At 46.1% G+C, this 12,679-nt stretch overlaps 1 protein-coding gene across 1 annotated transcript in view; it reads left to right on the top strand.

Moving 5' to 3' along the window:
- Positions 1 to 12,679, top strand: part of BEND5 (BEN domain containing 5) — a 1,224,740-nt gene that overhangs the window by 1,193,632 nt on the left and 18,429 nt on the right. The window contains exons 6-7 of the mRNA XM_063941484.1: positions 5,086 to 5,178; positions 8,450 to 8,586. Of these exons, the coding sequence (XP_063797554.1) occupies positions 5,086 to 5,178; positions 8,450 to 8,586 (230 nt within the window). The remainder of the gene's footprint in view (positions 1 to 5,085; positions 5,179 to 8,449; positions 8,587 to 12,679) is intronic.

The raw sequence follows: 12,679 nt of genomic DNA on the forward strand, positions 1-12,679 counted from the left end.
AAAAAGAAAAAGATTTTGACCGCCTGGTTTGAAAATATTTCAATGTCAGCAACTATTCTAGAGAAATAAAAGCCACAGTTGCTATAAAGCTTACACATATAGGTGATTTGTGCCACCTGAGCTTCCCTGACTGCATGGGCATAAGAATACGCTGTGAGCCTGTGTTCACGATACAGCATCAGTATGTTTAGAGTGCTTGCACCTGTAATGTGGCTTTTACTGCAGGGGAATCTGGTGATTTGCCATGTAAACTTAATTTGTGTGGTTAGTATAGAAATATCGGCTGTTGGGGTCCCAACGGCAGAATCCCGACACTCAGGAAGCCGTAAGAACCCGATGAGTGATTTAATCCCAACCCTAACCCACCCCTGGAGGTGATGTTAGGTTTAGGCTGCGGGGGAAGGCTTAGGGTTAGGCTGCGGGGAAGGGAGGGTTTAGTGTTAGGCTGTGGGGAAGGAAGGGTTAAGATGCAGGGAGGGGAAGTTAGGGTTAGGCAGTGGGGTGACGGTTAGGCTGCAGAGAGGGTAAGGGTTAGGCTGCAGGAAGGGAAGGTTAGGGTAAGGGGGTAGGTTAATTATACTTAAGGAATTCAGGCATCGCGACAGTCGGTATGCGGACAGTCATGTGACTGAAGCCAAAATTCCGACACCACTCAGGAGACAGGCGCTGGGACACCGACAGTCAGTATTCCAAAGATAAGTATCTGGGTGGGTATTAGGGTTAGGGTCCGGTGGCAGGAAGAGTAAGAGTTAGCCATTAGGGGTAGTTAGGGTTAGGCACAGGGGGGTGGTTAGCCGTAGCAGCCCCCCCCCCCCCCCCCGGAATTTAGCCCTAGCCGCCGCCACCCCCCAAGATTTAGCCCTAGCCACCACCAAAGGAGGGTTAGGGTGGGAGGTCTAAGCACACTTACCCCCCACACGTGTCTGGATTCTGCGCATCGGGATGCTGGTGTCAGTCTTATGACCGCCGGGATTTTGCATGTATTGCTTTAACAGCTGTGAATGCATGGCCATCCCTCTCTGGCAAAAATTGTGCCAATTGGTAGCTTATAGGCCACAGTAACTGCCAGGTGTTAAGCTAAACTTTTCAGCACTTAGTAAATTGGTCTTTTGCACAGCCCCAAAGCTATAGTGACTGCTTTTGTGAGCGAAAGGAGGAACCTCAGCGGCTATCTCCGACCATGTTACATGGCCCTGATACTAAATAATGCAAAAATCCTCCAAAACAGGCATTTACGATCACTAATAGATACGACGGCTATGTTTTGTAGTGATCTCATTATGGTAGACTTGAAGATTATTTTTCTTTCAATTTGTTACGTTAGTGACAAGGTTCATACCAATTTCTGTGGAAGAACTTCACAGCTTACTGACTGAGAGCAATGCTCTGTTTCTCTAATTACAATCATTTTCCCCAGGACTCATGTAACTTATAACGCTGGCTTTATCAACCTCACCGTCTAATCAGATGAAGTCTGAGACTGCTCGGGGCCCAGCTCACTTCTCCGGCTTTGATGTACCTGCTACTGTACTTCTGAGGAAGACGACTGAGTGGTCGCTCTTTAAAGCAACCTTACAAAATCTGTTCATTAAATTATTTCCCAGCCTGCCAAAATGTGTAATCTTTCATTGACTCCATTCCAGCCTCAGTTGTTTTTTGCAAGCAGATTCCGCTGGGAACATTAATTCATACGTAACATTTGCTGTAAATCACACGAGGGAGGGCAGAGATAGGCAACCTGGGTCCGACTCAGAGCCCATGTTTCTCAGACGCGACTCCCAGCATGCTCTGCTGCGCTGTACTCAGATAACTGGGAATGTACATGATACAGTGCAGTATTTCACCAATTTCCTCCTGCACTGACTGGATACTTCCATTTAATTAACAATCTTCTACTTTTTCTGAAGTAGTCCTATCTGCTCTTAATTCCCAAAATTATCTTCAGAACTATAATTTGAATCTTTTAACTGTTTTAATTATTATTTGACTTTTACAGTGACTTCAAATAGAATAATTTACCTTGTAGTTGTATTTGGTCAATTCAATTATTGGTGATGCCTGCAGTGTGTCATTCCAGAACAGTACATCACTTTTGACGGTATCGTAATAGGCAAATAAGGGTGCAGCCGTACAGTACATGGAGACTGTGTATGGTGGTGCATCACACCTAGTTGAATTGACCCCTGTGTGCTAACTACTGTTTATGACATGATATAGGAATTTTCCAATCGTATTTAAACGTTGTCAAGGAAATATGTCCTCATGTAAAACCCTTCGTTGGGCACTGTGCGTCACCCAGACCTATACCTCCATACGCAACTCTGACCGCCTTGGATATTTCAACCCTAGACATCACAATTTTTTTGCAGGTTTTTGGAGATATAGGGGGTGTATTCAGTACCTGTTCCGTTGGAAAGGACCCGACAGTTTAATATTCAATGAGCGGCCAAATCCAACTGTCTGATTTGTCCGTTCCCGACAACTGTCACAGCTGCTCACCCGTGCTGTCCCGTCCCTGCTGCCGCTGACCTCCGGCTGCTTCACTTGCTGTCGTCCGGCAGCCTCACCCGCTGTCCTCTTGCGGCCTCACCCGCTGTCCACCCGTCTCATTTCCCCGCTTCCGACAATGTCAATCCAACTTTAAAAAAAGTTGGATTGATATTGTCAGAACCAGGGCCAAAACCTGTCGGATTTGGACGCGGAACACGTAGATCCTCAGCTAATCCGACAATCCACGTGTTTCTCCTGCAGGGTGCACAGGTTATCCACAGGATAACATTGGGATTGGAGGAAGCGACAGCGGATTGGCTCCAAACGATCAAAGCTGTCGGCCTCCCAGAATGCAACGGACCGGCCCTATATCCCCGCCTCCTGGCTCAGGCAATTCAGTTTTTTGTCTGGTGCGGCAGGAGCCGGACCATGGTCAGTGGGCTGCTGGTTTTTAGCAGCCATAAGCTTTTTTATTTTATTTTTATAGTCTTACTATATTTTTTGAGCATCTTAAAAAGCGCCTTAGAAAGAGTCACTGCAACAACTCCCCACTGGGTCGCGACAACGCCTTCCCACGTGTATAGTGCTGTACTAGCACTAGCAAGTCCAGCAAGACAATACCAGGCTGTGGCCGGAGCACGGGGAGAAGGTAAGGCATCAGTTCCGCTTAGTAGGGAAAACATGAGAAACAGCCGCACTGTTTCGGGATGGAGACTACCGAACAGTCGCTGACGCAGCTGCCAGCTCGGGTGCACCAGCGCTAGGCCTCAGGGATCATAGGCTCCAGGGGTAGTATGAGGCCACGATCCCTAGGGTTGATGTCAGCAGTGGGGAGTAAGACGACCTCTTGGTCGCCCCTCTCCCCCCGGTTCATGACCAGTTTCCTCCGAATTTCCCGCCATGAACTGAGTTCCCGCTTCCATTTGAGAAGCTGTGTATCTAAAAGGAACCAGTCGCAGCATAGGCAGCTGTATGACTGGTGCGTCGGTGTTCACCTGGGCGTCTGTTCACTGTAGGTTTACGGGGCGATTGTGTACACTAATAGCGTCTGGGTCCACTCAGCCTTCACTAACGTATTGATCGATCCTGGAAGCGGGGTGAAGTCTCCCTATATCCCACTCTCCTGAGCCGGGTGATACAGCACTAAGACTTGTCGGAAACAAACACCTGACTTTGAATAGGTCGGAACCCCTTCCAACCTAAGCCTGTCGACAGCAGCTTCCGACACTTATTGAATACACCTTATAATATTGTATAGGAAGTAGTCATATTGTCGACAGTCATATTGTCGACAGTGAATATACTGGCTGGAGGAAGTTGTCTGCATAATATCGACATGGTTGAATGTTATATAAAGCATTTGAACCGCGTTGGCGTTAAAACTTTAAACATGATGCTTTACAATCATGTTTAAAGTTATATTGCCAACACAGTTCAAATCTAAGTAACCTTACAATCGTGTCTGGATTATGCCGTCGGCATACTCACTGTAGACATAGTGACTGCTGATTAAAGGTATGCATTCCATTGTGCTCTATTTTTTATTTTTTTGTCAATTGTAATTTTTTCTAATTGTATAAATTATGTCTGCAGTTTAAAATGGCGAGCAATTCGGAGATAAGGGAACTTGCAAAGGCGGGAACCGTTACCGACTTTGTGAATTCTGATCAGGGCTTGGGGGAGGAGAAAATGTGAAACCGTGAAAAGAGACAAGACTGTAAATTGGTAAATGTTGCAAGATTGTAGCAGGGTTCCATTTAGTAAATTGACACCTCTGCTCTGTCCTCCAGTTTAGCGTTAAGCTTGTCCTTCCATGCTGCAGTGTAGGGCATCCTAAATCATCCTAAATTTCCAACCAAAGAATATATAAGCTTGCCCCAAAATAACCCGTCCAGTCCTTGCTCTCATCTGTTGTTCTGAGGTAAAACTTGACATTATTTACATGCCACATTGTTACCTGGGCTGACTGTGTGACTAATACGGACATAAGTCACAGCATAAACACCTCACACACTAATAAATGTGCAGTTTTCTAGTGGCTCGGTTCTTTTTCTTGTTATGCAGTTTTCTATTAATAATTGATCTCACTGATCTGAGGCACAAGATCCATTTTACCTCACACAATGCCACATGTTACTTGTATAAACAGAGTACTGTTATTTGCTTCTGGCTTGATTCCTACACAGATTGGAGGCAGCCATTTTCAAGGTCAATTAATATGATGAGAATGTGGCTTATAAATTCATTAGAAATAAGTGACATCACTAAGGGTCAGTCACTTTTTGATGAATACCTCAGTGAAGTTCCTTGTTACATCAGTCGATTATAATTATAGCCCACAAAATCTGCCTCTAATGCACGTAGACCAGAGTTTCCCAAACTCCACCATTACAGTCTAGGTTTACAGGATATCCATGCTTGAGCACAGGTGACTTAATTAGTACCTCAGTCAATTTGATTTAACCATGTGGACTCAAGCATGGATATCCCTAATACCTGAATTGTAATGGCGAACTTTGGGAAACTCTGTTGTAGACCATAAGTACATTTAAACGCCTCAGTTTCCCTGACCTTATATCGCTCTATTTTTTATAGTCTCTCCCTGGAATTACAGATCAAATGGAATCCATGGTGCTTCTCCGGTGGCAATAGGACCAGAAAATGCAGACTTGGCTGGAACAAATGAAGGTCAGACTCCTTTTATATGAATAAATAATAAAAGCACATCATCAGAATGCATGCAGCAAATTCTGCACAGTACTGAAAGATGACATTTCTTTTTTATGCAGACTCAGTGGAGTGATATTTTTACATATTTATTCATAACCATTACACTGAGACAGTCATTTGTTAAGTGGGAATGTAAAATGAGTTTAACAGTTTATGCCAAGCATGTGAATTTGTGTGTGTGCAGGGGCGCAGCCATCCCCCATTCTTCTAGTCTCTGGCTGTGTCTTCTGAGTGACTGGTTTCATGCAGCCCCCACGTTTTTGCTTTGTATTATACCCTCTTGTTTTTTGGAGTTCTTCTATCGCTTGGCAGCCCTTGATCATTTTTATGCTAGTTTAAATTTTTTTAATTTTAATTAAACACATATATAAGCCCTTTAAATAATGCATTTTTTCCCTAATATATTGCTTAGAAGGGATGAGGTTAGCATCCCGGCGGTCAGCTGACTGACGCCGGAATCCAAACACCACTCAGAATCCCAGCGCCGGAACCCCAACTGCTAGCGTCCTGAAGGTAAGTATTGGGGTGTGGGTTAGGTTTATGGCCCGGGTGTGGGGGTTGGGGGTAGGGTGGTGGTTAGAATTAGGCACTACACTCAAGTCTTAGACCTAGCCGTCACCCTCTGTGATTAGCCGTAGCCACCAACCCCCACTATGTTAGTCGTAGCCACCACCCCAGGCGGATTAGGGTAGGGGAGGGGTATATTAATTACCCCGTCCCCTGTCTAAAAGTCCGGATGCAGCGGTCGGTCATCCCGACCGCCTGGATTACCCATCACACCCGTTTCGAGTCCCTCTTAGGTGTAATGCAGTCCTATGGCTCTGTGGTGAAACTGCACATTCCAGCATGCCCTGCCACAGATATTGCATCCCATAATAGCAAAACTGTAGCAGGGCATGATTGCACTTGTAGTTTCACCAACAGGTGGAGACCCACAGATTGGCCAGGCCTCGTATAATATAACTCTTGTTAATTTGTATTCGCTTCACTAGAGGTACCACTTATTAACCGAAGCGCCTGATCTGATCTTAAAGCCGATTGGTGTATTTGTGTACACATGATCTTGGTCATGGTAAAAAATAAAACAAAGGCACGTGTATCCGTTATAATAAACTGTAGCTTTAGAATGTTTGATTTTATACACCAAATTAAAAATATATCTATATATATTTTTGTAAATATATTCATTACTGAAATTATAATACAGTTTAAAATGTGAAATGTCAATAGTGAGAGCAGAAACAGCTGTTTGTCCCCTGCTACCATGGAGGTATTCCTGTCGCCCACAGCCTTAGGCATCGATTCAGAGCAAATCTTAAAGCAATACCATTAAAATTGGTTTACCGCTATTCATTTACTGGCATTTTATTGTGCTGGAGTCTGCAGTTTAATACGCAAGTCGCCGTTCCAAGCCAGCTATGAAGAATCCTGCTGCATGGGCTTTTATGAAACGGGGAAAATAAAATAAGACAATAACACCACAAGAATAAAGACAATTCTACAGAATGTGGAAGTACAAATCCGACTTGTTTATCAGTGCAGTTCCTCTGCTCCAGTCAGGATTTTGCAGTAGGTGATTGTCCGGGAACCGTTTCCTACATGTAGTCACTGCTCTCATTCTGACTTCAATTTAGTCTGCGGCTTCGGTTCAGGAGCTGGGTATGTCACGGCAAACACATTGTGAAGGACTAAGATGAGCGTGGCCTTATTAGCAGGACTGAGAACTCGCTTTCCAGCCTATGGTCGGAGTTCTATTCTCTTCTACTTTTTACTTTTCCTCGCTGCTTCTTCTTATTTGCCTGTTTGACTTTTCAAGGCCTCTGCAATAAAACCATTTGAGGGTAGTATTGCTATTTCAGCAGTGGAAGCTCTAGTTTAAATCAGTCTGACAGCAGAGCATGTTTTTTGTTTTCATCACTGTAAGCCACAGATCTTCTGTAAGGGAGAAGTGTAATAAAATAAATGAAAAGTTTGTTGCGTTGTGAAAGTCTACATTTAGAAGTCAGGTTCCGCCACCCAGAGTGCAAAGCGAGGGGGCCGCACCTGGGATGCCTGGCTAGGTGCCCAGCTTTTTGCTCTTGGCTGTCTCCTTGCCATGCATGTGATGTCATGACATACGCAAGGGAAGTGGGTGTTGCGGGGACATTCCCTAGGCATTGATATGGCATTGTTAGAGTATCAATCTATTTTAATGGTCAATGTCAGTGAAGGTATACCTCAAGTATGGGTGTTTGTGGCCTGAGGGGTGAAAAAGGAATAAGGTGCACATATGGACAGGACAGGAAGCCCAGGTGATAGAGGTGGGGAGACATAAACAGGAGCATTACGGGAATGGGTAGCAGTCAAATGATTGAAAAAAAACTCCCAATCCATATTCCAGGAATAACCGGAGAAACACTTCCTGTGCCATGACCTCACCATGACTCTGCTTGTTGGGATATGTATTGTGTGATAGGGTTACTGTATTGTGTAAGCGATCAATATCCTGCTAGTGATTGTGGCCCATTATTTTGGGTTCAGGACAACCATACTGTATGTTGCTCTCTTCACTAGCAGAAAGTCCTCTTAGTCACCCATAGCGAAGGTAGGGTTCATCATGACATTATACAGTTGGATATAGTGGGTATGGTATAGAAGAACTATACTGTCTAGATAGACAGTCAATAGATCTACGCCATATGGTCAACATGCATTAGGTCGACATATGAAAGGTCGACATGACAACGATCGACACAAAATGGTTGGCCCATGTTTTTTGTGGTTTTTTTTTTCCATATCTTTTATATTTCATGTTCTGTAACCCCCACCAGTAGAAACGTAGACTCTTACCGTCCTTGGGGCAAGGTGGCTCGCTCTGCTACAACTGCGCTCGCCACAGGTTACTATTCCCAGTCGTAGTCCAGGTGGAAGTTAAATTAAGCAAATGTTGGGAATACGTGAAGAAGAAAAAAAAAGTGTGTCGACCATTTCTGTGTCACACATTGTCATGGCGATCCTAAGCACTGTAGACCTTTTGCACTTGTCGACTTAATGCATGTCGCCCATATAGTGTTGACCTATTGACTGTCTAACTAGACAGTGTAGATCTATCATCCGGACACCCTTTACAGCGACCATGGTCGTTATCACACGGTACTTGTTACGCAAACTGATGAAATGATGACGTTACTCATCGTTGGATGCTTGATGGGTTTTCTATGTGTAACTCGTTCTCCTATTGTGTTCCCAGATTTCTCCATTGAGCTGAAGACAGACAATCTGGAAATGTGCAAGCCTGAGCCGGGGGTGCAGAAGATCAGCAATGAGGAGGCAAACACATCCACTTTCTACCCTGCTCCGGACAAGTACATTCTAGAGAATGGACAAGTAAGGACCTCTTTATGTTGTGTATATACTGTATACTGTCTTATTACTGATACCAGCACTACACTATTCTCTGCTTACTTTCCAGCAGCACTGGTAATTACGGAACACAACAAGAAAAGAAAGACCAGTTTCTTTGTAGTGCATTAGTAATAAGAGCATAGCTGTTATGTTCTCATCCTGCACTTGAGGCACAAACTCTGGATGTCACTGTCTGACTTCAGCTTAATCCATGGAAGGTAGCAGAACACTAGCTTAGTAAGTAATTAACCATCACACCTAGGTGCATTGCAGAATGCAGGAGGCACATTTCCACTCTCCCAATCCTCTGTACTTAATGGCAGGCCCCACCTCTATCACTTCCATCATAGCACCCGTAATAGAAAGTAATCTGTTCCTGACTGCACCCCTAGTAATGGCAGCCATGCTGTGCTCCCAGCATCAGGTTTCTACACTCACCGTCGTTCTGATCACTGTGCACCGCATTGTACATTGCAGCGAGGAGTCACAGCCTTCTGCATAGAGTGACGTTGCGATGTGGTCATATAATCAGGGCTTACCTTTAGGTGCTGCAAGGGCCATTTCTCTAACGTCCTAAGTGGATGCTGGGGACTCCGTAAGGACCATGGGGAATAGCGGCTCCGCAGGAGACTGGGCACATCTAAAGAAAGCTTTAGGACTATCTGGTGTGCACTGGCTCCTCCCCCTATGACCCTCCTCCAAGCCTCAGTTAGATCTCTGTGCCCGAACGAGAAGGGTGCACACTAGGGGCTCTCCTGAGCTTCTTAGTGAAAGTTTTAGTTTAGGTTTTTTTATTTTCAGTGAGACCTGCTGGCAACAGGCTCACTGCATCGAAGGGGAGAAGAAGCGAACTCACCTGCGTGCAGAGTGGATTGGGCTTCTTAGGCTACTGGACATTAGCTCCAGAGGGACGATCACAGGCCCAGCTTGGATGGGTCCCAGAGCCGCGCCGCCGGCCCCCTTACAGAGCCAGAAGGCAGAAGAGGTCCGGAAAATCGGCGGCAGAAGACGTCCTGTCTTCAACAAGGTAGCGCACAGCACTGCAGCTGTGCGCCATTGCTCTCAGCACACTTCACACTCCGGTCACTGAGGGTGCAGGGCGCTGGGGGGGGCGCCCTGAGACGCAATAATAAACACCTTGGATGGCAAAAAATGCATCACATATAGCTCCTGGGCTATATGGATGCATTTAACCCCTGCCAAAATACATAAAAAAACGGGAGATAAGGCCGCCGATAAGGGGGCGGAGCCTATCTCCTCAGCACACTGGCGCCATTTTCCCTCACAGCTCCGTTGGAGGGAAGCTCCCTGGCTCTCCCCTGCAGTCACTACACTACAGAAAGGGTTAAAAAAGAGAGGGGGGCACAAATTAGGCGCAGTATTAACTATACAGCAGCTATAAGGGGAAAAACACTTATATAAGGTTATCCTTGTATATATATAGCGCTCTGGTGTGTGCTGGCAAACTCTCCCTCTGTTCCCCAAAGGGCTAGTGGGGTCCTGTCCTCTATCAGAGCATTCCCTGTGCGTGTGCTGTATGTCGGTACTTTTGTGTCGACATGTATGAGGAGAAAAATGATGTGGAGACGGAGCAGATTGCCTGTAATAGTGATGTCACCCCCTAGGGGGTCGACACCTGAGTGGATGAACTGTTGGAAGGAATTACGTGACAGTGTCAGCTCTGTATAAAAGACAGTGGTTGACATGAGACAGCCGGCTACTTAGCTTGTGCCTGTCCAGACGTCTCATAGGCCGTCAGGGGCTCTAAAGCGCCCGTTACCTCAGATGGCAGATATAGACGCCGACACGGATACTGACTCCAGTGTCGACGGTGAAGAGACAAATGTGACTTCCAGTAGGGCCACACGTTACATGATTGAGGCAATGAAAAATGTTTTACACATTTCTGATAATACGAGTACCACTAAAAAGGGGTATTATGTTCGGTGAGGAAAAACTACCTGTAGTTTTCCTGAATCTGAGAAATTAAATGAGGTGTGTGATGATGCGTGGGTTTCCCCCGATAACAACTGATAATTTCTAAAATGTTATTGGCATTATATCCTTTCCCGCCAGAGGTTAGGGTGCGTTGGGAAACACCCCCTAGGGTGGATAAAGCGCTCACACGCTTGTAAGGGCTCTATCCTCTCCTGAGATGGCCGCCCTTAAGGATCCTGCTGATAGAAAGCAGGAGGGTATCCTAAAATGTATTTACACACATACTGGTGTTATACTGCGACCAGCAATCGCCTCAGCCTGGATGTGCAGTGCTGGGTTGGCGTGGTCGGATTCCCTGACTGAAAATATTGATACCCTAGATAGGGACAGTATATTTTTGCCTATAGAGCATTTGAAAGATGCATTTCTATATATGAGTGATGCACAGCGGAATATTTGCCGACTGGCATCAAGTCTAAGTGCGTTGTCCATTTCTACCAGTAGAGGGTTATGGACACGTCAGTGGTCAGGTGATGCGTATTCCAAACGGCATTTGGAAGTATTGCCTTATTAAGGGAGGAGTTATTTGGGGTCGGTCTTTCAGACCTGGTGGCCACGGCAACAGCTGGGAAATCCACGTTTGTACCCCAGGTCGCCTCTCAACATGAGAAGACGCCGTATTATCAGGCGCAGTCTTTTCGTGGATAAGCGGGCAAAAGGTTCCTCATTTCTGCCCCGTGACAGAGGGAGAGGAAAAAGGCTGCAGAAATCAGCCAGTTCCCAGGAACAGAAACCCTCTCCCGCCTCTGCCAAGCCCTCAGTATACGCTGGGGCTTTACAAGCAGAATCAGGCACGGTGGGGGGCCCGTCTCAATGAATTTCAGCGCGCAGTGGGCTCACTCGCAAGTAGACCCCTGGATCCTTCAGGTGATATCTCAGGGGTACAAATTAGAATTCGAGACGTCTTCCCCTCGCCGTTTCCTAAAGTCGGCTTTACCGATGTCTCCTTCTGACAGGGAGACAGTTTTGGAAGCCATTCACAAGCTGTATTCCCAGCAGGTGATAATCAAGATACCCCTCCTGCAACAGGGAACGGGGTATTATTCCACACTGTTGTGGTACCGAAGCCGGACGGCTCGGTGAGACCGATTCTAAATCTAAAATCTTTGAACACTTACATACAGAGGTTCAAATTCAAGATTGAGTCACTCAGAGCAGTGATTGCGAACCTGGAAGAAGGGGACTACATGATGTCTCGGGACATCAAGGATGCTTACCTTCATGTCAAAATTTACCCTTCTCACCAAGGGTACCTCAGGTTTATGGTACAGAACTGTCACTATCAGTTCAGACGCTGCCGTATGGATGGTCCACGGCACCCCGGGTCTTTACCAAGGTAATGGCCGAAATGATGATATTCCTTCAAAGGAAGGGAATTTTAGTTATCCCTTACTTGGACGATTCCCTGATAAGGGTAAAATCCAGGGAACAGTTGGAGGTCGGTGTAGCACTATCTCAGGTAGTGTTGCTGCAGCACGGTTGGATTCTCAATATTCCAAAATCGCAGCTGGTTCCGACGACTTGTCTTCTGTTCCTAGGGATGATCCTGGACACAGTCCAGAAAAAGGTGTTTCTCCCGGAGGAGAAAGCCAGGGAGTTATCCGAGCTAGTCAGGAACCTCCTAAAACCGAGCCAAGTCTCAGTGCATCAATGCACAAGGGTTCTGGAAAAAATGGTGGCTTCCTACGAAGCAATCCCATTCGGCAGATTCCACGCAAGAACTTTCCAGTGGGACCTGCTGGACAAATGGTCCGGGTCGCATCTTCAGATGCATCAGCGGATAACCCTGTCACCAAGGACAAGGGTGTCCCTCCTGTGGTGGTTGCAGAGTGCTCATCTTCTAGAGGGCCGCAGATTCGGCATTCAGGACTGGGTCCTGGTAACCACGGATGCCAGCCTGCGAGGCTGGGGAGCAGTCACACAGGGAAGGAATATCCAGGACTTATGGTCAAGCCTGGAGACATCACTTCACATAAATATCCTGAAGCTAAGGGACATTTACAATGCTCTAAGCTTAGCAAGACCTCTGCTTCAAGGTCAGCCGGTGTTGATCCAGTCGGACAACATCACGGCAGTC

Source organism: Pseudophryne corroboree, chromosome 9 (assembly GCF_028390025.1).
Source record: "Pseudophryne corroboree isolate aPseCor3 chromosome 9, aPseCor3.hap2, whole genome shotgun sequence".
Classification (NCBI taxonomy): domain Eukaryota; kingdom Metazoa; phylum Chordata; class Amphibia; order Anura; family Myobatrachidae; genus Pseudophryne; species Pseudophryne corroboree.